This window comes from Lonchura striata, chromosome 5 (genome assembly GCF_050655825.1).
Source record: "Lonchura striata isolate lonStrDom1 chromosome 5, ASM5065582v1, whole genome shotgun sequence".
Classification (NCBI taxonomy): domain Eukaryota; kingdom Metazoa; phylum Chordata; class Aves; order Passeriformes; family Estrildidae; genus Lonchura; species Lonchura striata.
In genome coordinates, this window is record NC_140707.1 from 65,696,894 (window position 1) to 65,720,147 (window position 23,254).

Consider the following 23,254-nt stretch of genomic DNA (forward strand, 5'->3'; position numbering starts at 1 on the left):
TTGGTCATCCCTGAAATGGTCAAGCAATTGGACTGAATGATCATTGTGGGTCCCTTTCAATTAACTATTCTATTCTATTCTATTCTATTCTATTCTATTCTATTCTATTCTATTCTATTCTATTCTATTCTATTCTATGTCTATCATGTGAAACAGAGCTAGATCAGATATAAGGAAAAAATCTTCACTGTGGGGGTGGTGAGGCCCTGTCAGGCTGCCCAGAGAAGCTGCAGCTGCCCCTGGGATTGTTCAAGGCCAGGCTGGGTGGGGCTCCAAGCAAGCTGGGCCAGTGGAAGGTGTCCCTGCCCATGCCAGGGGGTTAGATGGACAATCTTTAAGTTTCCTTCTGTCCCCTTAACATTCTATGATTCTGTGATAAGAATAGAAGAAATTAAGAACATCTTAATCTACAGATGGTTCGACACCAAGTACACTTCACTTACAACTCATTTCCTAATGGGTTTTGCTGGGTCTGCTTTCCTGTGCTAAGTAGAATATGGAGAAATGTGGGAAGAGAAAACAACTATAATGAAGCATGTCTGCACTTGTTATTCTGGAGAGAGGATCTCGTGAGTGAAGTGGTGATGACAGCCGTCTTGGCCAAAGAGGCCACAAAGAAATTGAGTTTAAAATCTCTGTTGACAGGAGGAAAAGGGACAGCAAAACTTCAACTCTGGACAGGAGGAGAGCTGACTTCAGGTTGTTCAGGGAACTAGTGAGTAAAGTCTCCCGGGAAAATGTTTTTGTATTTGAGGGGAGTGTCCTGCTCTGCTCTGCACTGGGGCAGCTTTGCCTGGAGTCCAATGAACAGTTTTGGGTGCCACAATTAAAGAAAAGGTATTAGAGAGGGTCCAAAGGAGGCTACAGGGATGATGAAGGGTCTGGAGGGGAAGCTGTATGAGCAGTGGCTGAAGTTGCTTGGTCTGTCTAGCCTGGAGGAGACTGAGGGGAGAGCTCAGTGTGGCCCTCAAATGCTCACGAGGGGAAGCAGAGGGGCAGGTGCTGATCTCTTCACTCTCGTGGCCAGTGACAGGACCTGAGAAATGGCTGGAACTGAGTCATGAGGGGTTTAGGACAGATGTTAGGAGAAGATTTTTCACCCAAAGGGTATTTGAGCACTGGGACAGACTCCCCAGGGCAGCGGTCACAGCCCCAGGCCTGACAGAGTTCAAGAAGCCTTTGGACAATGTTGTCACAAACATGGTGGAGTCTTGGCGTGTCCTATGCAGGGCCAGGAGTGAGATTCAAGGATCCTGACAGGTTCCTTCCAAATCAACACATTCTATGATTCAACTCGGGATTATAATGAATGAAAAGTCTCCATTACCCTTATGTTAAGGAACTGTGCTGTCATTAAGCATCCACCTCAGCAGTCACTGAAGTACATGCAAACTTTTGTAAATTTAACCTGGGATTTTCCTAATTAGAAATGTCAGTAACTCACACTACTCAAGTTATTATTCATATAGTGAGTTTATTGTGAATTAAGAATACAGACAGTGTTTTAATGGTACATGTGAAGGCTGTCACATATGCACTCTGGTTTTCATTGTGCACTTGAGAGAAGCATTAATATAAACAGAGGAGCAAATAATTATATACACCTCCTTTCCCAGAAAATCTCTGAAGCAATTCCACCAGTGTGGCAGATCATTCTAAGCATTTAACTATCCCATAAGTATATACATTAAAATTTATTTATCCACATTTGAATAATATTCTTTGTAAGCATGTTTTATTCTGGTATCTTACAAACATGATTTAGTTACATGTTTTTTGGTATTGAAATTATTCTGTTGGTTTTTGCTGTTTTTTTTTTTTAAATTATTTTAAGGCTAAATATGACCCGCCACAATAATAAAAAATGAGAAGAGAGGAAGAGGCAAAGCATTAGTCTCTCTACACTAATATTTAATTTTTACTTTATATTTTAAAATGTTTGTGGAATATACAACTACCTTAGCTGAAATAAAGAAAAGACATTTTAATAAAAAGCAAAAGTAGATCAGAAAGTTCCAAAATCTAAACAGGTAAGTATAGTTCCCATAATACTTGTTTAGAGCCCATTCTGGAAATAATCTGTAATCGAAATATAACTGATGTGTTTTGAGAACCCTTTTTAACAATTTTTTGCTATCATGGAGCCTTTCAGTGATTTACTTACATGGTTTTGGTATCTACTCAGACTTTGCTCAAACTATGGGTTCATCTGCACGTGTCATAATTGTTGCCATTGGGGAAGATATGATGAAATTATTTTTATTAGTGTACAATCTAGTACATCCATGTACTTGAAAATTTTAACGTAGTAAATTCTGTTCAAGTGTTTTCATGAATACCAACCTTGGGTTTTAATTTTCAATTAGTAGAAAATTAGGAAAACATTCTCTTCTGTGATTTTGTTTTCATTGATGATTGAGAAAATACAACCTTCATTTGGTTGTATCTCCAACAATATTAGATTTACTGTCTTCCTCTAGCAAGATTAGTTCAGTTCTTGCTGAAGATGTCACAATAGATGAGGCCCCATCAGTCTCAGCTTTTTCACCCTCTCCTATTTCTTTAGGTGATAAGCTTTCTTGTGCATCAAAAAACACATCTGGCTTATCTGTTGGGCTATCTTCATCTGAGAGTCTCCCCTCTTTATGACCCAACTCTTCTTTGAGAACAGACTTAGACTTTTTGGAGGGAGATGTGAAACCAAGCTTGGGAAGTCTAAACCATCCAGTTTTTTCACCCTGCTTAGAGGAATCATCTGATGTGTCAGCAGGTTTCACATCTTCTGGAACTGATTTTTTTATTTCTGCTTTTGCATCTGTGTTTGCTTCATCCCCAGAAGATGAAAAGCCAATACTTGGAAGCCAAAATTTAAATCTTCCAGGAGATCTTTTACTATCAGTCTTTTCTTTCTCATTGGTTATGTCTTTTTCTTCACCTTCCACTGCTTCAACTACATCTTCATCTTCAGAGAGACGAGCTGGAGTTATTCCCTCTGGTGATTTATCAGGAAAACTCTCTTCAGGTTTACTGGAACCCTTTACTTCAGCAGCAGATGTTTTTAACTTTGACAAACTTACTTTTCCTCTAGATTCTTCAGACTCACAGTGTGGTTTGTCAGATAGTTTGAGCTCAGTTCTCTGTGCTGCTACTCCCAAACTTTCACCAGCACCTGTAGGTTTTCTCACTGATGCATCTCCTGTTGGAGATGGCTGCTGGACCAGCATGTCTAAATCACTGTGTGATTCAGGCAACTTGGCCTTGAGCAATGAGAATCCCAAAGTAGCAGTTTTGACCTCTGATGACAGAATCTCAGATTCTTTCAGTATTTCAGTGGTGTAAATCTCACACCGCTCAATAGCAACATGTTCAGGTTCTACTTTTTCACTTACTTCTTGGCCCTCTATATAAGACCAATGAATGTCTTGCCCTGCACTTGAAAGGGAGGACTCAATGGTAGCTGTCATTTGTGCTGTTTTAATGTCAGGTTCAGTCAGTGTTAAAATTTTGCTTTTTGCTTTTTGAACACCCCCCTCTACAGCTCCTGGTGTTTCTTCAGGGATAGCAGAGCTTGCTTGCAGTTGCACTATTTCAATGTCAGTACTAGATCCCTTTGGATCTGTTACAACTTTTGACAGCAAAACATCAGCTTCAATTGGGGGAGTTCTGAAAGTGAATCTTGGTATTTTTAGTTTAGGAATTCTTACACTTACTTCTGGGACACCTTGTATTTGGTCCACTGTTCCCCCTGTTATTCTGGCAGATGCTTCTATATGATCTGGACTTTTCAGGCCAATCCATCCTTCTGGTTTTTGTAAATGCATTTCTGCTGTGCCTTTTTCACTTTTAGATGCTGAATCAGCTTCTGACTTTGGCAAATCAGTATCATCTTCAAAACCCTTGATTTCAGAATGCAACATTCCAAATCTTGGAATCTTAAACTTGTATGCTTTAATTTTACTTATTTCTGCTCTGTCTTCTACTTGCACTTCCACTCCTGCAGACACATCCTTTTCAACACTTTTCACTTGAAATTTTATTTCAGGATCTACTCCAGTAATTTTAACATCTGTTTTCACAGTTGGAACTTCTACCTTTAGATCTTCCAGTTTAGCAGTAACATAAGTACCATCTTCCGATCCTTTTGTTGTAGACCATTCACACGCAGTCCTTTTTAATTTGCTTTCTTCACTGTCTTTTCCTATGATTTTCACCTCACCCTTTATCTTTCCTTTTTTAATTGCTGCCTCTTTATTTTGAGAATCTAGCGCTTCCTTTGGAAGACTAACATCTGTTTTCATCTGTGTTGCATCCAGAGTAATTTCAGCTGATGATGGTTTGCATTCTACCCCTGATGTCTCTAATTTCATGGAACTTTCTACCTTTTGGACACTTATATCCTGTGATTTGCCTTTATGCTCTGGAAATGTCAGTGTACATGTAGGAAACCTGTTTGTTGTACTCTTCTCCTTGTCACTTTCTGAACTTGGGTATGATTTAGAAAATTCTGCTGCAGACACTGTGATTTCTGAAGTATGTCCTTCAGCACTGCGCTTAACTACATCTGCGTAACTTTCAGTTTTTTGAATACTCACTCTACTATCTGTTCTTTCTGTGGATAATGAAATATCTCCTTCAATCTTTGGCAAGCTAACATTAGAACTCTTCACAGAATCTCCTAATTTTTGAATCCCTTCTTTTCCAATAGTAATTTCAGCAACTGCATGTGGTAATGAGAAGATATTTTCAGGAACACTTGCTTCAGTTTGTACTTTAGCAGAAGGAGTACTTGCCTGAGCTTTTTCCATACTTCTTTCAATATCAGCATCACTTCTTTTTTCCTTTAAGGATGACCTGCTAAATGCAGGTATTCTGAATTTTGGCATTTTAAACCATCCCTGATGTTCTTCAGTCTGAACTTCTTCAGCTTTTATTTCATGATCTTTTAATTTGATTTCCTTCTCCCCAAGACTCTCAGTCACTCCCTCTGTTTTTGGTTTAGGCACTGACTGGGTGCCTATGTCTACCTTTGCATCATCAATGCCACCTGTCAGAGTTTGGGGTGTTTTTATCTTACCATCAATTATTCCAGGATCTGACATATCAGATGTAAGTTCTGATGCTGGAACTCCCACAGCAATGTCAGCAATTTCATTTGTTGTTCTTAGTTGGGGTAGCTCAGTTTCTATTTTTGGAGAGCTGATCTCTGACTCTGGGACTTTCCCTTTTGTTCGGGAGATTCCAAACTTTGTCTTCTGGAATTTGGGCATTTTAATCTTCCCTTCAGGACCTTCCAAGTTCACTTTCCTTCCATCCACAACTGATGAGGTTTCTGTTAACATATCAGGGCTCTTCAAATTCACTGAAGCTTCTCCTTTGGGGAGCTTAGTACCTGTTTCTTTAATATTACCTTCATTGGTAGAACTTATTTTTAAGTCAACCTGTTGAAAACTCCCCTCTGAGGGAGTCAAAGATGCATCAATCTTTCCTGAGCTGACTGTTATTTCAGTTTCAGAGGCTTCAGTTTCTACTCTGGAAAAGTCCAGAGTGTGGACCGTAGTCTCAGCCAGTTTTATGCTGATTTGTGCCCCTTCTTTAATCCCTTCAGGATGACTTTTTTCTATATCAGGTATCTTAATTGAATCATCACCCTCTATTTCACTTTTAGGAAGAGTAGCATCAGCTTCAACTCTTGGTGAATGAGACTGAGATTTTGGAACCTTGATCTTGGAGAGTGAAATTTTAGGCATGACAAATTGAGGCTTTTTAATGGGGCTTTTTTGTTCAACTTTTCCTGCAGATATTTCCACATCAAGGTCTGGCCCACTACCTTGATCATCAATTGTAGTATCTTTTACTTCTGTGTCTATTCTGCTTGACATGACAGCAAGTTTTTGGTCTTCCAAATTTGCTCCAGAATCAGATTTAACACTTACTTCCTTCTTTGGTGACCAACTGAAGGATGGAAGTTTGAATTTGGGCATTTTGAAATGTCCTTCTTTCTCTTCTCCATCTCCATCTTGCTTTATTTCCCCCTTGATCTTTACTGCTGCATCTGAGGCCTGAATATCACTGTCTGTTTTTGGAATAGGAATGTCAGCTGATGGGAGGTGAACATCAGCCTCTGATGTCTTACTGTCAGTTTTGGTAATTTTGGCTTCAGGGCTGTAAGTCCCCATTTCTGTGCCACATTCTACCTTCAAGTTGGGTGCTTCAACAGCTATGTCAGATATTTCTACTGTTGCTTTTAGTTGGGGAACCTTTACTTCTGATTTGGATTGGCCAACATCCTTTTCTGACCCTTTCCCTTTAGAAAGTCCAATTCCTACCTTTGGCATTTGGAATTTAGACAGTTTTGTTTTCCCTTCAGAACCTTCAGGTTTTATCTCTACATCACCCACAGCAATTTCACTTGATGTTCCTTCAACACTTATGTCAGGACTCTTCACCTCAAGTGAACCTTCAGGTATCATCTTAATATCTGAGGTGGAGAGGCTGACATGAGCAGCAGCTGCTTTCAGTGTCAGCTCATCTCCTTCACAGGTAGGAACTGTGACCTCACCTGTAGACATGCTAATATCCATCTCTATTTTTGGAGCTTTGGCTTCTGGTTTGGCTTCTGGTCCCAAAGTTGGGACTGTAACTTTAGGCACTTTTATGCCCAGTTCTGCCCCTTCTCCACTACTTCCCTTCTCAGATTTCTGAACAGAAACACCTTCTATTTCTTGTTTAGGTCCAGAAACATCAGTTTCCAATACAGGCAGAGAGACCTGCACTTTCTGACCCTTAATTTTAGGGAATGAGATCTTTGGCATGGTAAATTGGGACTTCTTGGTTTTGGCCTTTTCACCATCTTTTTCTGTTGTATCAAATTCTGCATGAAGGTATTGATTGTCAGGAGTAGGAAAAGTTAATTCAGATCCCATGTCACCAGGTAAGGTAGACAAAGTGGGTCCTTCCAGATGCTCCTCAGCATGAGAAGAAGCAATAGCTTCTTTCTTTGGTGACCACCGAAATGAAGGCAGTTTGAATTTTGATGATTTAAATTTGTTTTCTTTCTCCTCAGTATCCTTCTCTCCTGTAACTACTTCCTGTTCTGCCTTGCACTCTAAATCTGGGCCATGGATTTCTGCTTCTAAGTTTGGCAAGGTAACCTCCATGGATGAGAGATTTGGATCCATTGCTGGTGCATACAGAACAACTTCAAGTGAAGGCTTATGCAACTTTACACCAAGTTGGGCATCAGAGATATGAGCTGGTTTTTCAATATCAGGATCAGTCATATCAGATGTTATCCGTCCCTTAGAAATTTCAGATTCCATGCTGGAACCAATGTCACTTTCAGATGCTTTTCCCTTAGACCGAATTCTGAATTTAGGTTTTCGGAATTTAGGAAATTTAACTGTGACCTCTGTGTCAGCCAAAGGTACTTCAGCAGATGTGGTTTTGCCCTCTAGCTTAATACTTCCTTGCTCCTCAGAACCATCTTCACATAAAATTTCAAAATCTGAAAGATTTTCATCAGCAAGAGATGCTCTTTTTGATTCTGATTCTGTTGAATTAATTTGGTATTTAGTAAGAGTAATATCCCCCTTTTGTAATGAGGACTCCAGATCAATTGTAGATGAGGTCACATCAGATTTAGAAAAACCAATGCTAGGAATTCTGAATTTGCTACTTTTAGATACACTCTCTACCTTAATGTCAGGAAAAGATTTATGTTCAACACTCTCAGAAGGAACAGAAGTTTCCTCTGTTAAAGAATAACAAGGACTTTCTGAAACAGAAACATCACATCCAGACTGGCTTTGTGCATGAGGTTTGAAACTTTTGGAAAGAGAAATTTTAGGCATTCTAAATACAGAAGTTTTAGATTTACTAAATTCTACCTCTTTAAAAAGAGAAGAATCTAGGGAAACATCAGAACGGGGTGCTTGGATCTCAGAGTCAGAAAACGTCATGTCCACATCAGCCATTCCCGACGACACTGTCACTTGAGGCTCCTGGAGGCTGACGTCCATCTCAGCGGCCACAGTGCCCTTGGCCTCCCTGCTGCTGGACCAGCCAAAGGAAGGCATGCCGAACTTGGGCATCTTGAACTTGCCGTCTTTGGCCTTGCCGGCCTCCTTCTCTGGGCCTTTGGCTTCTTCTTCAAGGCTAAGGGTGGCCTCGGGTGCCTGCATGTCAACGCTGGCCTGTGAAAGGGTGATGTCGACAGAGGGCAGGCTGATGTCCACCTTGGGAGCTTTGATGTCAGCTTTGGGCATCTTGAGAGATGGCTTCTCAAGCTTCAAGCCGCTGCCCTCCCCTAAAGCCATCACAGTGGTGGATTGGAGGCTGACCACTGTGCTGGGCAAAGTGACCTCGACTGCGGGCACATGGGCCTTTTGGGAGGAAACTGTGAATTTGGGCTTGTCAAACTTGGGCATCTTGAGCTTGCCTTTCAGACCCGAGCCTTCCAGCTCGAGCTTGCCTTCAGCTGAGGGAGCTTTGAGGTCTATGTCGGGCGCCTGGATCTCGAGAGAGCCTTCGACGGAGGGCAGCGTAATGGCAGGGGCCGTGATGGTGATGTCGGCATCTGCAGCCTTGAGCTCAGCCTCTGGGAGGCTGTCATCTGCATCCATTTTGGGAGACGTGACGGAGGGCTTGGAGAAGACCACACTGGGCACCTTGACTTTGGGCATATGTATTTTCATTCCGCTGCGCTCAGCTTGGCCAGCAGACACCTCCAGGCTGGCTTTAGCCTCGGGGCCCTGCAGGGCCACTTCACCCTCCTGGTCTTTGGGCAGTGACACCTCAGCCTCGGGCAGGCTGACCTGTGCCTGGGGAGTTTTGACTTTGGGCAGCTTGACACTGGGCATCTTCACATCAGGCATCTTGAATCGGCCTTTCTCACCCTCTGCTACAACTGTGGCCGACTCGACGCTCACCTCCACACTGGGTGCTTGGATATCGGCTGAGGGCAGGGTCACCTCCACTTCAGTGGGTCCTGAGGGCACCGTCACTTGAGGCTCCTGGAGGCTGACATCCACCTCAGCGGCCACAGTGCCCTTGGCCTCTTTGCTGCTGGACCAGCCAAAGGAAGGCATGCCGAACTTGGGCATCTTGAACTTGCCGTCTTTGGCCTTGCCAACCTCCTTCTTGGGGTCTTTGGCTTCCCCTTCAAGGTTAAGGGTGGCCTTGGTTGCCTGCATGTCGACGCTGGCCTGGGGAAGGGTGACATCAACGGAAGGGAGGCTGATGTCCACCTTGGGAGCTTTGATGTCAGCTTTGGGCATCCTGAGGGAGGGCGTCTCGAGCTTTAAACCGCTGCCATCCCCTGTAGCTGTTACAGTGGTGGATGGGAGGTCGACCTCTCCGCTGGGCAAACTGACCTCGACTGTGGGACCCTCGGGCCTGGGGGAGGAAACTGTGAATTTGGGCTTGTCAAACTTGGGCATCTTGAGCTTGCCTTTCACACCCGAGCCTTCCAGCTCGAGCTTGCCTTCAGCTGAGGGCGCTTTGAGGTCTATGTCAGGTGCCTGGACCACAGGAGAACCTTCGACGGAGGGCAGCGTAATGTCAGGGATCGTGATGGCAGCATCAGCGGCCTTGAGCTCAGCCTGTGGGAGGCTGTCATCTGCATCCAGTTTGGGAGACTTGACGGAGGGCTTGGAGAAGACCACACTAGGCACCTTGACTTTGGGCATATGTATTTTCATTCCGCTGCCCTCAGCTTGGCCAGCAGATACCTCCAGGCTGGTTTCGACCTTGGGGCCCTGCAGGGTGAATTCGCCCTCCTGGCCTTTAGGCAGTGACACCTCAGCCTTGGGCAGGCTGACCTGTGCCTGGGGAGTTTTGACTTTGGGCAGCTTGACACTGGGCATCTTCACATCAGGCATCTTGAATCGGCCTTTCTCACCCTCTGCTGCAACTGTGGCTGGCTCGATGGACACCTCCACACTGGGTGCTTGGATATCGGCTGAGGGCAGAGTCACCTCCACTTCAGTGGGTCCTGAGGGCACCGTCACTTGAGGCTCCTGGAGGCTGGCATCCACCTCAGTGGCCACAGTGCCCTTGGCCTCCCTGCTGCTGGACCAGCCAAAGGAAGGCATGCCGAACTTGGGCATCTTGAACTTGCCGTCTTTGGCCTTGCCAACCTCCTTCTCGGGTTCTTTGGCTTCTCCTTCAAGGCTAAAGGCAGACTCGGGGACCTGCATGTCAACGCTGGCCTGTGGAAGGGTGATGTCAACGGAGGGCAGGCTGATGTCCACCTTGGGAGCTTTGATGTCAGTTTCGGGTATCCTGAGGGAGGGCTTCTCAAGCTCCAAGCTGCTTCCCTCCACTGTGGCTGTCACAGTGGTGGATGGGAGGTCGACCTCTCCGCTGGGCAAACTGACCTTGACTGTGGAACCCTCGGCCTTGGGGGAGGAAACTGTGAATTTGGGCTTGTCAAACTTGGGCATCTTGAGCTTGCCTTTCAGACCCGAGCCTTCCAGCTCGAGCTTGCCTTCAGCTGAGGGTGCTTTGAGGTCTATGTCGGGTGCCTGGATCTCGAGAGAACCTTCGACGGAGGGCAGCGTAATATCTGGGGCCGTGATGGCGGCATCAGCGGCCTTAAGCTCAGCCTGTGGCAGGCTGTCATCTGCATCCAGTTTGGGAGACTTGATGGTGGGCTTAGAGAAGACCACGCTGGGCACTTTGACTTTGGGCATATGTATTTTCATTCCGCCGCCCTCAGCTTTGTCTGTGGACACCTCCAGGCTGGCTTCGACCTTGGGGCCCTGCAGGGTGACTTCACCCTCCTGGACTTTGGGCAGTGACACCTCGGCCTTGGGCAGGCTGACCTGTGCCTGGGGAGTTTTGACTTTGGGCAGCTTGACACTGGGCATCTTCACATCAGGCATCTTGAATCGTCCTTTCTCACCCTCTGCTGCAACTGTGGCCGACTCGATGGTCACGTCCACACTGGGTGCTTGTATATCGGCTGTGGGCAGGGTCACCTCTACTTCGGTGGGTCCTGAGGGCACCGTCACTTGAGACTCCTGGAAACTGGCATCCATCTCAGCGGCCACAGTGCCCTTGGCCCCTTTGCTGCTGGACCAGCCAAAGGAAGGCATGCCGAACTTGGGCATCTTGAACTTGCCGTCTTTGGCCTTGCCAACCTCCTTCTCTGGGCCTTTGGCTTCTCCTTCAACACTGAGGGTGGCCTCGGGCACCTGCATGTCAACACTGGCCTGTGGAAGGGTGATGTCGACGGAAGGCAGTGATGTTACTGTGCTTGTCAGAGTGGGGGATGGGAGGTTGACCTCTGCGCTGGGCAAACTGACCTTGGCTGTGGGCACCTGGGTCTTCGGGGAGGACGCTGTGAATTTGGGCTTGTCAAACTTGGGCATCTTGAGCTTGCCTTTCAGACCCGAGCCTTCCAGCTCGAGCTTGCCTTCAGCTGAGGGCGCTTTGAGGTCTATGTTGGTCGCCTGGATCTCGAGAGAGCCTTCGACGGAGGGCAGCGTAATGTCGGGGGCCGTGATGGTGATGTCGGCGTCAGGTACCTTTAGCCCAGCCTGTGGGAGGCTAACGTCTACATCCATTTTGGGAGACTTGACGGAGGGCTTGGAGAAGACCATGCTGGGCACCTTGACTTTGGGCATGTGTATTTTCATTCCGCTGCCCTCTGCTTTGCCTGCGGCCACTTCCAGGCTGGCTTTGGCCTCGGGGCCCTGCAGGGCCACTTCAGCCTCCTGGCCTTTTTGCATCGACACCTTGGCCTCGGGCAAGCTGGCCTGTGCCTGGGGTGTTTTGACTTTGGGCAGATTGACGCTTGGCATCTTCACATCAGGCATCTTGAATCGGTCTTTCTCACCTCCTGCTGCAACTGTGGCTGGCTTGATGGTCACCTCCACACTGGGTGCTTGGATATCGGCTGAGGGCAGGGTCACCTCCACTTTGGTGGGTCCTGAGGGCACTGTCACTTGAGGCTCCTGGAGACTGACGTCCATCTCAGGGGCCACAGTGCCTTTGGCCTCCCTGCTGCTGGACCAGCCAAAGGAAGGCATGCCGAACTTGGGCATCTTGAACTTGCCGTCCTTGGCCTTGCTGACCTCCTTCTCAGGGCCTTTGGCTTCTCCTTCAAGGCTAAGGGTGGCCTCAGGAACTTGCAGGTCAACACTGGCCTGTTGAAGGGTGATGTCAACAGAAGGCAGGCTGATATCCTCCGTGGGAGCATTGATGTTGTCTTTGGGCATCCTGAGGGAGGGCGTCTCCAGGTTCAAGCCGCTTCCCTCCACTGTGGCTGTCATGGTGGTGGATGGGAGGTCGACCTCTGTGCTGAGCAAAGTGACCTCGACTGCGGGCACATGGGCCTTTTGGGAGGAAACTGTGAATTTGGGCTTGTCAAACTTGGGCATCTTGAGCTTGCCTTTCAGACCCGAGCCTTCCAGCTCGAGCTTGCCTTCAGCTGAGGGAGCTTTGAGGTCTATGTCAGGTGCCTGGATCTCGAGAGAGCCTTCGACGGAGGGCAGCGTAATGTCAGGGGCCGTGATGGTGATGTCGGCATCTGCAGCCTTGAGCTCAGCCTCTGGGAGGCTGTCATCTGCATCCATTTTGGGAGACGTGACGGAGGGCTTGGAGAAGACCACACTGGGCACCTTGACTTTGGGCATATGTATTTTCATGCTGCTGCCCGCAGCTTGGCCAACAGACACCTCCAGGCTGGCTTTGGCCTCGGGGCCCTGCAGTGAGACTTCACCCTCCTGGCCTTTCGTCAGCGATTCCTCGGCCTTGGGCAGGCTGACATGTGCCTGGGGAGTTTTAACTTTGGGCAGCTTGACACTGGGCATCTTCACATCAGGCATCTTGAATCGGCCTTTCTCACCCTCTGCTGCAACTGTGGCCGACTTGATGGTCACCTCCACACTGGGTGCTTGGATATCGGCTGAGGGCAGGGTCACCTCCACTTTGGTGGGTCCTGAGGGCACTGTCACTTGAGGCTCCTGGAGGCTGGAATCCATCTCAGCGGCCACAGTGCCCTTAGCCTCCCTGCTGCTGGACCAGCCAAAGGAAGGCATGCCGAACTTGGGCATCTTGAACTTGCCGTCTTTGGACTTGCCAACCTCCTTCTCGGGGCCTTTGGCTTCCCCTTCAAGGCTAAGGGTGGCATTGGTCGCATTCATGTCAACGCTGGCCTGTGGAAGGGTGATGTCAACGGAAGGGAGGCTGATGTCCACCTTGGGAGCTTTGATGTCAGCTTTGGGCATCTTGAGGAAGGGCTTCTCAAGCTTTAAACTGCTGCCATCCCCTGTAGCTGTTACAGTGCTGGATGGGAGGTCGACCTCTCCGCTGGGCAAACTGACCTCGACTGTGGGACCCTCGGCCTTGGGGGAGGAAACTGTGAATTTGGGCTTGTCAAACTTGGGCATCTTGAGCTTGCCTTTCAGACCCGAGCCTTCTAGCTCGAGCTTGCCTTCAGCTGAGGGCGCTTTGAGGTCTATATCGGGCGCCTGGATCTCAGGAGAACCTTCGACGGAGGGCAGCGTAATGTCAGGGGCCGTGATGTCGGTGTCAGGAGCTTTGAGCTCAGCCTCTGGGAGGCTGACACCTGCATCCAATTTGGGAGACTTGACGGAGGGGTTGGAGAGGACCACGCTAGGCACCTTGACTTTGGGCATGTGTATTTCCATTCTGCTGCTCTCAGCTTTGCCTGCGGCCACTTCCAGGCTGGCTTCAGCCTCGGGGCACTGAAGGGCAACTTCACCCTCCTGGCCTTTGGGCAGCGACACCTCGGCCTTGGGCAGGCATACCTGCGTTTGAGGAGCTTTGATTTTGGGCAGCTTGACGCTTGGCATCTTCACATCAGGCATCTTGAATCGCCCTTTCTCACCCTCTGCTTCAATATTGGCTGACTCGATGGTCACCTCCATATTGGGTGCTTGGATATCAGCTGCAGGTAGGGTCACCTCCACTTCGGTGGATCCAGATGGCACTGTCACTTGAGGCTCCTGGAGGCTGGCATCCACCTCAGCGGCCACAGTGCCTTTGGCCTCCCTGCTGCTGGACCAGCCAAAGGAAGGCATGCCGAACTTGGGCATCTTGAACTTGCCATCCTTGACCTTGCTGACCTCCGTCGGTGGACCTTTGGCTTCTCCTTCAAGGCTGAGGGTGGCCTCAGGCAGCTGCAGGTCAACGTTGGCCTGTGGAAGGGTGACGTCCACGGAAGGCAGGCTGATCTCCTCCTTGGGAGCTTTGATGTTGTCTTTGGGCATCCTGAGGGTGGGCGTCTCCAGGTTCAAGCCGCTTCCCTCCACTATGCCTGTCACAGTGGGGGAGTGGAGGTCGACCTCTGTGCTGGGTAAACTGACCTTGGCTGTGGGCACCTGGGTCTTCGGGGAGGACGCTGTGAATTTGGGCTTGTCAAACTTGGGCATCTTGAGCTTGCCTTTCAGACCCGAGCCTTCCAGCTCAAGCTTGCCTTCACCTGAGGGTGCTTTGAGGTCTATGTCAGGTACCTGGATCTCGAGAGAACCTTCGACGGAGGGCAGCGTAATATCTGGGGCCGTGATGTCGGCATCAGGAGCCTTGAGCTCAGCCTGTGGGAGGCTGTCATCTGCATCCAGTTTGGGAGACTTGACGGAGGGCTTGGAGAAGACCACGCTGGGCACCTTGACTTTGGGCATATGTATTTTCATTCCGCCGCCCTCAGCTTTGTCTGTGGACACCTCCAGGCTGGCTTTGGCCTCGGGGCCCTGCAACACAATTTCACCCTCCTGGCCTTTGGGCAGTGACACCTTGGCCTTGGGCAGGCTGACCTGTGCCTGGGGAGTTTTGACTTTGGGCAGATTGACGCTTGGCATCTTCACATCAGGCATGTTGAATCGGTCTTTCTCCCCTCCTGCTACAACTGTGGCCGGCTCGATGGTCACCTCCACACTGGGCGCTTGGATATCGTCTGAGGGCAGGGTCACCTCCACTTTGGTGGGTCCTGAAGGCACTGTCACTTGAGGCTCCTGGAGACTGACGTCCATCTCAGCGGCCACAGTGCCCTTGGCCTCTTTGCTGCTGGACCAGCCAAAGGAAGGCATGCCGAACTTGGGCATCTTGAACTTGCCATCCTTGACCTTGCTGACCTCCGTCGGTGGACCTTTGGCTTCTCCTTCAAGGAAACGGGTGGTCTCGGGTGCCTGCATGTTGACACTGGCCTGTGGAAGGGTGATGTCAACGGAAGGCAGTCTGATGTCCACCTTGGGAGCTTTGATGTCAGCTTTGGGCATCTTGAGGAAGGGCTTATCCAGCTTTAATCCGCTGCCATCCCCTGTAGCTGTTACAGTGCTGGATGGGAGGTCGACCTCTCCGCTGGGCAAACTGACCTCGACTGTGGGACCCTCAGCCTTGGGGGAGGAAACTGTGAATTTGGGCTTGTCAAACTTGGGCATCTTGAGCTTGCCTTTCAGACCCGAGCCTTCCAGCTCAGGCTTGCTTTCAGCTGAGGGAGCTTTGAGGTCTATGTCAGGTGCCTGGATCTCGAGAGAACCTTTGACGGAGGGCAGCGTAATGTCAGGGGCCGTGATGTCGGTGTCAGGAGCTTTGAGCTCAGCCGGTGGGAGGCTGACACCTGCATCCAATTTGGGAGACTTGACGGAGGGCTTGGCAAAGACCACACTGGGCACCTTGACTTTGGGCATGAGTATATTCATTCCGCTGCCCTCATCTTTGTCTGTGGACACCTCCAGGCTGGCTTTGGCCTCGGGGCCCTGCAGCGCAATTTCACCCTCCTGGCCTTTGGGCAGCGACACCTTGGCCTTGGGCAGGCTGACCTGCGTTTGAGGAGCTTTGATTTTGGGCAGCTTGACGCTTGGCATCTTCACATCAGGCATCTTGAATCGCCCTTTCTCACCCTCTGCTTCAATATTGGCTGACTCGATGGTCACCTCCATATTGGGTGCTTGGATATCAGCTGCAGGTCGGGTCACCTCCACTTCGGTGGATCCAGATGGCACTGTCACTTGAGGCTCCTGGAGGCTGGCATCCACCTCAGCGGCCACAGTGCCTTTGGCCTCCCTGCTGCTGGACCAGCCAAAGGAAGGCATGCCGAACTTGGGCATCTTGAACTTGCCATCCTTGACCTTGCTGACCTCCGTCGGTGGACCTTTGGCTTCTCCTTCAAGGCTGAGGGTGGCCTCAGGCAGCTGCAGGTCAACGTTGGCCTGTGGAAGGGTGACGTCCATGGAAGGCAGGCTGATATCCTCCGTGGGAGCATTGATGTTGTCTTTGGGCATCCTGAGGGAGGGCGTCTCCAGGTTCAAGCCGCTTCTCTCCACTATGCCTGTCACAGTGGGGGAGTGGAGGTCGACCTCTGTGCTGGGTAAACTGACCTTGGCTGTGGGCACCTGGGTCTTCGGGGAGGACGCTGTGAATTTGGGCTTGTCAAACTTGGGCATCTTGAGCTTGCCTTTCAGACCCGAGCCTTCCAGCTCGAGCTTGCCTTCAGCTGAGGGCGCTTTGAGGTCTATGTCAGGTGCCTGGATCTCGAGAGAACCTTCGACGGAGGGTAGTGTAATGTCTGGGGCCGTGATGGTGATGTCGGCGTCAGGTTCCTTGAGCTCAACCTGTGGGAGGCTGTCATCTGCATCCAGTTTGGGAGACTTGACGGAGGGCTTGGAGAAGACCACACTGGGCACCTTGACTTTGGGCATATGTATTTTCATTCCGCCGCCCTCAGCTTTGTCTGTGGACACCTCCAGGCTGGCTTTAGCCTCGGGGCCCTGCAGGGTGACTTCACCCTCCGGACCTTTGGGCAGTGACACCTCGGCCTTGGGCAGGCTGACCTGTGCCTGGGGAGTTTTGACTTTGGGCAGATTGACACTGGGCATCTTCACATCTGGCATTTTGAATCGGCCTTTCTCACCCTCTGCTGCAACTGTGGCCGACTCGATGGTCACCTCCACACTGGGTGCTTGGATATCGGCTGTGGGCAGGGTCCCCTCCACTTCGGTGGGTCCTGAGGGCACCATCACTTGAGACTCCTGGAGGCTGATGTCCACATCAGTGGCCACAGTGCCCTTGGCCTCCCTCCTGCTGGACCAGCCAAAGGAAGGCATGCCGAGCTTGGGCATCTTGAACTTGCCGTCTTTGGCCTTTCCAACCTCCTTCTCTGGGCCTTTGGCTTCTCCTTCAAGGCTAAGGGCAGCCTTGGGCACCTGCAGGTCAACGTTGGCCTGTGGAAGTGTGATGTCGACGGAAGGCAGGCTGACGTCCACCTTGGGAGCTTGGATGTCAGCTTTAGGCATCTTGAGGGAGGGCTTCTCAAGCTCCAAGCTGCTTCCCTCCACTGTGGCTGTCACAGTGGTGGATGGGAGGTCGACCTCTGCGCTGGGCAAACTGACCTCAACTGTGGGCACCTGGGCCTTGGGGGAGGGCGCTGTGAATTTGGGCTTGTCAAACTTGGGCATCTTGAGCTTGCCTTTCAGACCCGAGCCTTCCAGCTCGAGCTTGCCTTCAGCTGAGGGTGCTTTGAGGTCTATGTTGGTCGCCTGGATCTCGAGAGAGCCTTCGACGGAGGGCAGCGTAATGTCAGGGGCCGTAATGGTGATGTTGGTGTCAGGAGCTTTGAGCTCAACCTGTGGCAGGCTGATGTCTGCATCCATTTTGGGAGACTTGACGGAGGGCTTGGAGAAGACCATGCTGGGCACCTTGACTTTGGGCATGTATATTTTCATGCCACCATCCTCAGCTTTGCCTTCGGCCACCTCCAGGCTGGCTTCGGCCTCGGGGCCCTGCAGGGTGACTTCACCCTCCTGGCCTTTGGGCAGTGACACCTCGGCCTTGGGCAGGCTGACCTGTGCCTGGGGAGTTTTGACTTTGGGCAGCTTGACACTGGGCATCTTCACATCAGGCATCTTGAATCGGCCTTTCTCACCCTCTGCTGCAACTGTGGCCGACTCGATGGTCACCTCCACACTGGGTGCTTGTATATCGGCTGTGGGCAGAGTCACCTCCACTTCAGTGGGTCCTGAGGGCACTGTCACTTGAGGCTCCTGGAGGCTGATGTCCACCTCAGTGGCCACAGTGCCCTTGGCCTCCCTGCTGCTGGACCAGCCAAAGGAAGGCATGCTGAACTTGGGCATCTTGAACTTGCCGTCTTTGGCCTTGCCGACCTCCTTCTTGGGGTCTTTGGCTTCTCCTTCAAGGCAAAGGTTGGCCTCGGGTGCCTGCATGTCGACACTGGCCTGTGGAAGGGTGACATCAACGGAGGGCAGGCTGATGTCCACCTTGGGAGCTTTGATGTCATCTTTGGGCATCCTGAGGGAGGGCTTCTCAAGCTCCAAGCTGCTTCCCTCCACTGTGGCTGTCACAGTGGTGGATGGGAGGTCGACCTCTCCGCTGGGCAAACTGACCTTGACTGTGGGACCCTCGGCCTTGGGGGAGGAAACTGTGAATTTGGGCTTGTCAAACTTGGGCATCTTGAGCTTGCCTTTCAGACCCGAGCCTTCCAGCTCGAGCTTGCCTTCAGCTGAGGGCGCTTTGAGGTCTATGTCAGGTGCCTGGATCTCGAGAGAACCTTCGACGGAGGGTAGTGTAATGTCTGGGGCCGTGATGGTGATGTCGGCGTCAGGTTCCTTGAGCTCAACCTGTGGGAGGCTGTCATCTGCATCCAGTTTGGGAGACTTGACGGAGGGCTTGGAGAAGACCACGCTGGGCACCTTGACTTTGGGCATATGTATTTTCATTCCGCCGCCCTCAGCTTTGTCTGTGGACACATCCAGGCTGGCTTTAGCCTCGGGGCCCTGCAGGGTGACTTCACCCTCCGGACCTTTGGGCAGTGACACCTCGGCCTTGGGCAGGCTGACCTGTGCCTGGGGTGTTTTGACTTTGGGCAGCTTGACACTGGGCATCTTCACATCTGGCATTTTGAATCGGCCTTTCTCACCCTCTGCTGCAACTGTGGCCGACTCGATGGTCACCTCCACACTGGGCGCTTGGATATCGGCTGTGGGCAGGGTCCCCTCCACTTTGGTGGGTCCAGATGGCACTGTCACTTGAGGCTCCTGGAGGCTGATGTCCACATCAGTGGCCACAGTGCCCTTGGCCTCCCTGCTGCTGGACCAGCCAAAGGAAGGCATGCCGAACTTGGGCATCTTGAACTTGCCGTCTTTGGCCTTGCCGACCTCCTTCTTGGGGTCTTTGGCTTCTCCTTCAAGGCAAAGGTTGGCCTCGGGTGCCTGCATGTCGACACTGGCCTGTGGAAGGGTGACATCAACGGAGGGCAGGCTGATGTCCACCTTGGGAGCTTTGATGTCATCTTTGGGCATCCTGAGGGAGGGCTTCTCAAGCTCCAAGCTGCTTCCCTCCACTGTGGCTGTCACAGTGGTGGATGGGAGGTCGACCTCTCCGCTGGGCAAACTGACCTTGACTGTGGGACCCTCGGCCTTGGGGGAGGAAACTGTGAATTTGGGCTTGTCAAACTTGGGCATCTTGAGCTTGCCTTTCAGACCCGAGCCTTCCAGCTCGAGCTTGCCTTCAGCTGAGGGCGCTTTGAGGTCTATGTCAGGTGCCTGGATCTCGAGAGAGCCTTCGACGGAGGGTAGTGTAATGTCTGGGGCCGTGATGGTGATGTCGGCGTCAGGTTCCTTGAGCTCAACCTGTGGGAGGCTGTCATCTGCATCCAGTTTGGGAGACTTGACGGAGGGCTTGGAGAAGACCACACTGGGCACCTTGACTTTGGGCATATGTATTTTCATTCCGCCGCCCTCAGCTTTGTCTGTGGACACCTCCAGGCTGGCTTTGGCCTCGGGGCCCTGCAGGGTGACTTCACCCTCCTGGCCTTTAGGCAGTGACACCTCGGCCTTGGGCAGGCTGACCTGTGCCTGGGGTGTTTTGACTTTGGGCAGCTTGACACTGGGCATCTTCACATCAGGCATTTTGAATCGGCCTTTCTCACCCTCTGCTGCAACTGTGGCCGACTCGATGGTCACCTCCACACTGGGCGCTTGGATATCGGCTGAGGGCAGGGTCACCTCCACTTTGGTGGGTCCTGAGGGCACTGTCACTTGAGGCTCCTGGAGGCTGTTGTCCACCTCAGCGGCTACAGTGCCCTTGGCCTCCCTGCTGCTGGACCAGCCAAAGGAAGGCATGCCGAACTTGGGCATCTTGAACTTGCCGTCTTTGGCCTTGCCGGCCTCCTTCTCTGGGCCTTTGGCTTCTCTTTCAAGGCTAAGGCTGGCCTCGGGTGCCTGCATGTCATCGTTGGCCTTTGGAAGGGTGATGTCGACGGAGGGCAGGCTGATGTCCACCTTGGGAGTTTTGATGTCAGATTTGGGCATCCTGAGGGAGGGCGTCTCGAGCTTCAAGCTGCTGCCATACACTGCAGCTGTCACGGTGGTGGAGGGGAGGTCGACCTCTCCGCTGGGCAAACTGATTTCGGCTGTGGGTGCCTGGGCCTTGGAGGAGGATGCTTTGAATTTGGGCTTGTCAAACTTGGGCATCTTGAGCTTGCCTTTCAGACCCGAGCCTTCCAGCTCGAGCTTGCCTTCAGCTGAGGGCACATTGAGGTCTATGACGGGTGCCTGGATCTCGAGAGAGCCTTCGACGGAGGGTAGTGTAATGTCTGGGGCCGTGATGGTGATGTTGGTGTCAGGAGCTTTGAGCTCAACCTGTGGGAGGCTGTCATCTGCATCCAGTTTGGGAGACTTGACGGAGGGCTTGGAGAAGACCACGCTGGGCACCTTGACTTTGGGCATGTGTATTTTCATTCCACCATCCTCAGCTTTGCCTTTGGCCACCTCCAGGCTGGCTTCGGCCTCGGGGCCCTGCAGGGCCACTTCACCCTCCTGGCCTTTGGGCAGTGACACCTCGGCCTCGGGCAGGCTGACCTGTGCCTGGGGAGTTTTGACTTTGGGCAGCTTGACACTGGGCATCTTCACATCAGGCATCTTGAATCGGCCTTTCTCACCCTCTGCTGCAACTGTGGCCGACTCGACGGTCACCTCCACACTGGGCGCTTGTATATCGGCTGAGGGTAGGGTCACCTCCACTTCAGTGGGTCCTGAGGGCACCGTCACTTGAGGCTCCTGCAAACTGACATCCATCTCAGCTGCCACAGTGCCCTTGGCCTCTTTGCTGCTGGACCAGCCAAAGGAAGGCATGCCGAACTTGGGCATTTTGAACTTGCTGTCTTTGGCCTTGCCGACCTCCTTCTCGGGGCCTTTGGCTTCTTCTTCAAGGCTAAGAGTAGCCTCAGGTGCCTGCATGTCGACGCTGGCCTGTGGAAGGGTGACATCAACGGAGGGCAGGCTGATATCCACCCTGGGAGCTTTGATCTCAGATGTTGTAATTTCTGAAATTTCATATTTTGTTTTTGTATTTAAGTCCTTAGTTTGTATTGGAATATCTGTGTTTGAAGTCTGTATTTTTTCCTTTTTGTCTTCTGTATTAATTTTTATTTGCAATGATTTTATTGTTGGATCTTTTGGACTAGGCAACTGGCCTTCGCGATTTTGCTTTATTTTGTGTTCATCTTTTGTTCCTATGGGTATTCCTATATGCATTTCCGCACTTGGAACCCTAATTTCTCCTGGTGGTTCACTTACCTGAAGACCTCCTGCATTTTCCAGTGTTTGCACTTTTACTTCCCTTTCACTTATCTGTGCTTCAGGTTGGGCTGTTTCGTCCTTAGTAATTGACCAGGTAAATGTAGGGAATTTTAACTTTGGCAGTCTGAATTTGCTTTCTTTCTCCTCTGTATCTTTTTCTCCTTTCTTCTTTCCAATTTCTATGTTTAAGGCTTTTTCATTTGTAGGCATTCCCTTATCCTCAATCCATTCCTTTTTTACACTATCTTCTTTGTCCTCTCTGCTTTCTTCTCTTGTTATTTTCATGTCAGTTTTAGGTGCTTTGGCCACTTTGAATGATGGCATTTGTAATTTCGAAGTAGATACATTTGATTCTGCATCTGGCATAAGAGTTTTCACATTTAAATTCCTGCTGTCCTCTAAAGTCGTATCAGCTGGTTTTTTTGGTACTGAATGTGGAACATCACTTCCCTGTTTGGTAGTGTCAGTCTCTGTCTCTTTTTTTGGGGGCACTGAAATTTCATAATTTATTTTCTGAATGCTTAGTATTTGTGTGTCTTCTGCTCGTTTTTCTCCTGTTCCCAGTGTGTCAGATGTCTGCAATTCTGCTTTAGCAGCGCCAATTTCTAGGCCTTTTACCTGTACATATCCTTTAGTATTGTGACCTATCAAGTCTATGTTAATTCCACTTTCTCCATCTCTTTTATCTGCTGCTCCCTTCTGTTTCTTTTTTCGGGATTTTGATGAGGCTTGTGGTGATTTTTTAGTTGGGCTTACTTTCAGATCAGCTGCTTCTAAACTGGGCTTTGCTATCTCTGTTATGTCTGGTACTTCAGGTACACTAAATTTTGATGTTGCTTCCTTGTCTTTTTCTTTTTCAATGCTTATTTCAACTTCAGGGCATTGTTTTACATGAGATGCAATACCATTTTTCATCTCTTTTAAGTCTTTTGTTAAAGCTTCATGTCCCTCCCCTGTTTTCATTTCATAAGCAGGAGATGTGGTATATTCAACAGTTAAGATTTCAGGATTTTCCAGGCTTATATCATCTTTATGTATTTTTTCTTTTTCAGAGATCAGTGTCGTTTTTATTTCTTTTTTTTGCTTCTCTTGAGGTTCTGGTCTGGACCTATGCATTCTGAATCCAATGCTAGGGAACTTCAGCTTCCTTTGGCTTGCTTTTTTCTCTTTGGTATGGACCTCTTGTGGAAATTGAGACTCTGTGTCCGTGCTTGTAGGGGAAATATCCTGCACAGCAGGCTCATATGCATCTGATGTACTATGAGATCTTCTGTGCCTCAGTATCTTTTTATTTTTAATTGATTGAAATTTTGGCCATGATAATCTATCTTTTTTAGGTCTTTTACTTCTTCCTACCCTTTGGCTTACAATTAATGTTTGCCTGTCTTCTTCTGAAATGGCTTTTCCTGAAACAATCAGTGTTTCTTCAGGAATGCTCTCACTGAGTTCTTTTTCCTAAAAGAACAAATAGTAATCAGAAAATTAGAAGTAACCTAAATATAAGTGCAACAGAAAATAAAAAACATACCATAAAACATGTAGAAAAATGTTCTTCTTATTACTAGTATCTACTTGTTATATAAAAAAATCCTGAAGATTACAAAAATATGCAATGTCAGGCAGAAATTACATAAAACAAATTGACCATAATATATGGATTTCTGAAGATTTTCATTCCTTGCAAAACATTACAG

The 23,254-nt window shown here is 49.7% G+C and overlaps 1 protein-coding gene across 5 annotated transcripts in view; it reads right to left on the bottom strand.

Annotated features, from left to right (window-relative positions):
* Positions 1-1,454: 1,454 nt before the first annotated feature.
* The window catches only part of AHNAK2 (AHNAK nucleoprotein 2), a 72,503-nt gene continuing 50,703 nt past the window's right edge, over positions 1,455-23,254 (bottom strand). For 4 of the 5 annotated variants that reach the window (XM_077783930.2, XM_085580842.1, XM_077783931.2 and 1 more), the window contains exon 7: positions 1,455-23,015. In XM_077783930.2, coding sequence (XP_077640056.2) covers positions 2,433-23,015 — 20,583 coding nt within the window. In that variant the 3' untranslated portion in view covers positions 1,455-2,432. The remainder of the gene's footprint in view (positions 23,016-23,254) is intronic. The other variant, XM_085580845.1, reaches the window with a different exon arrangement.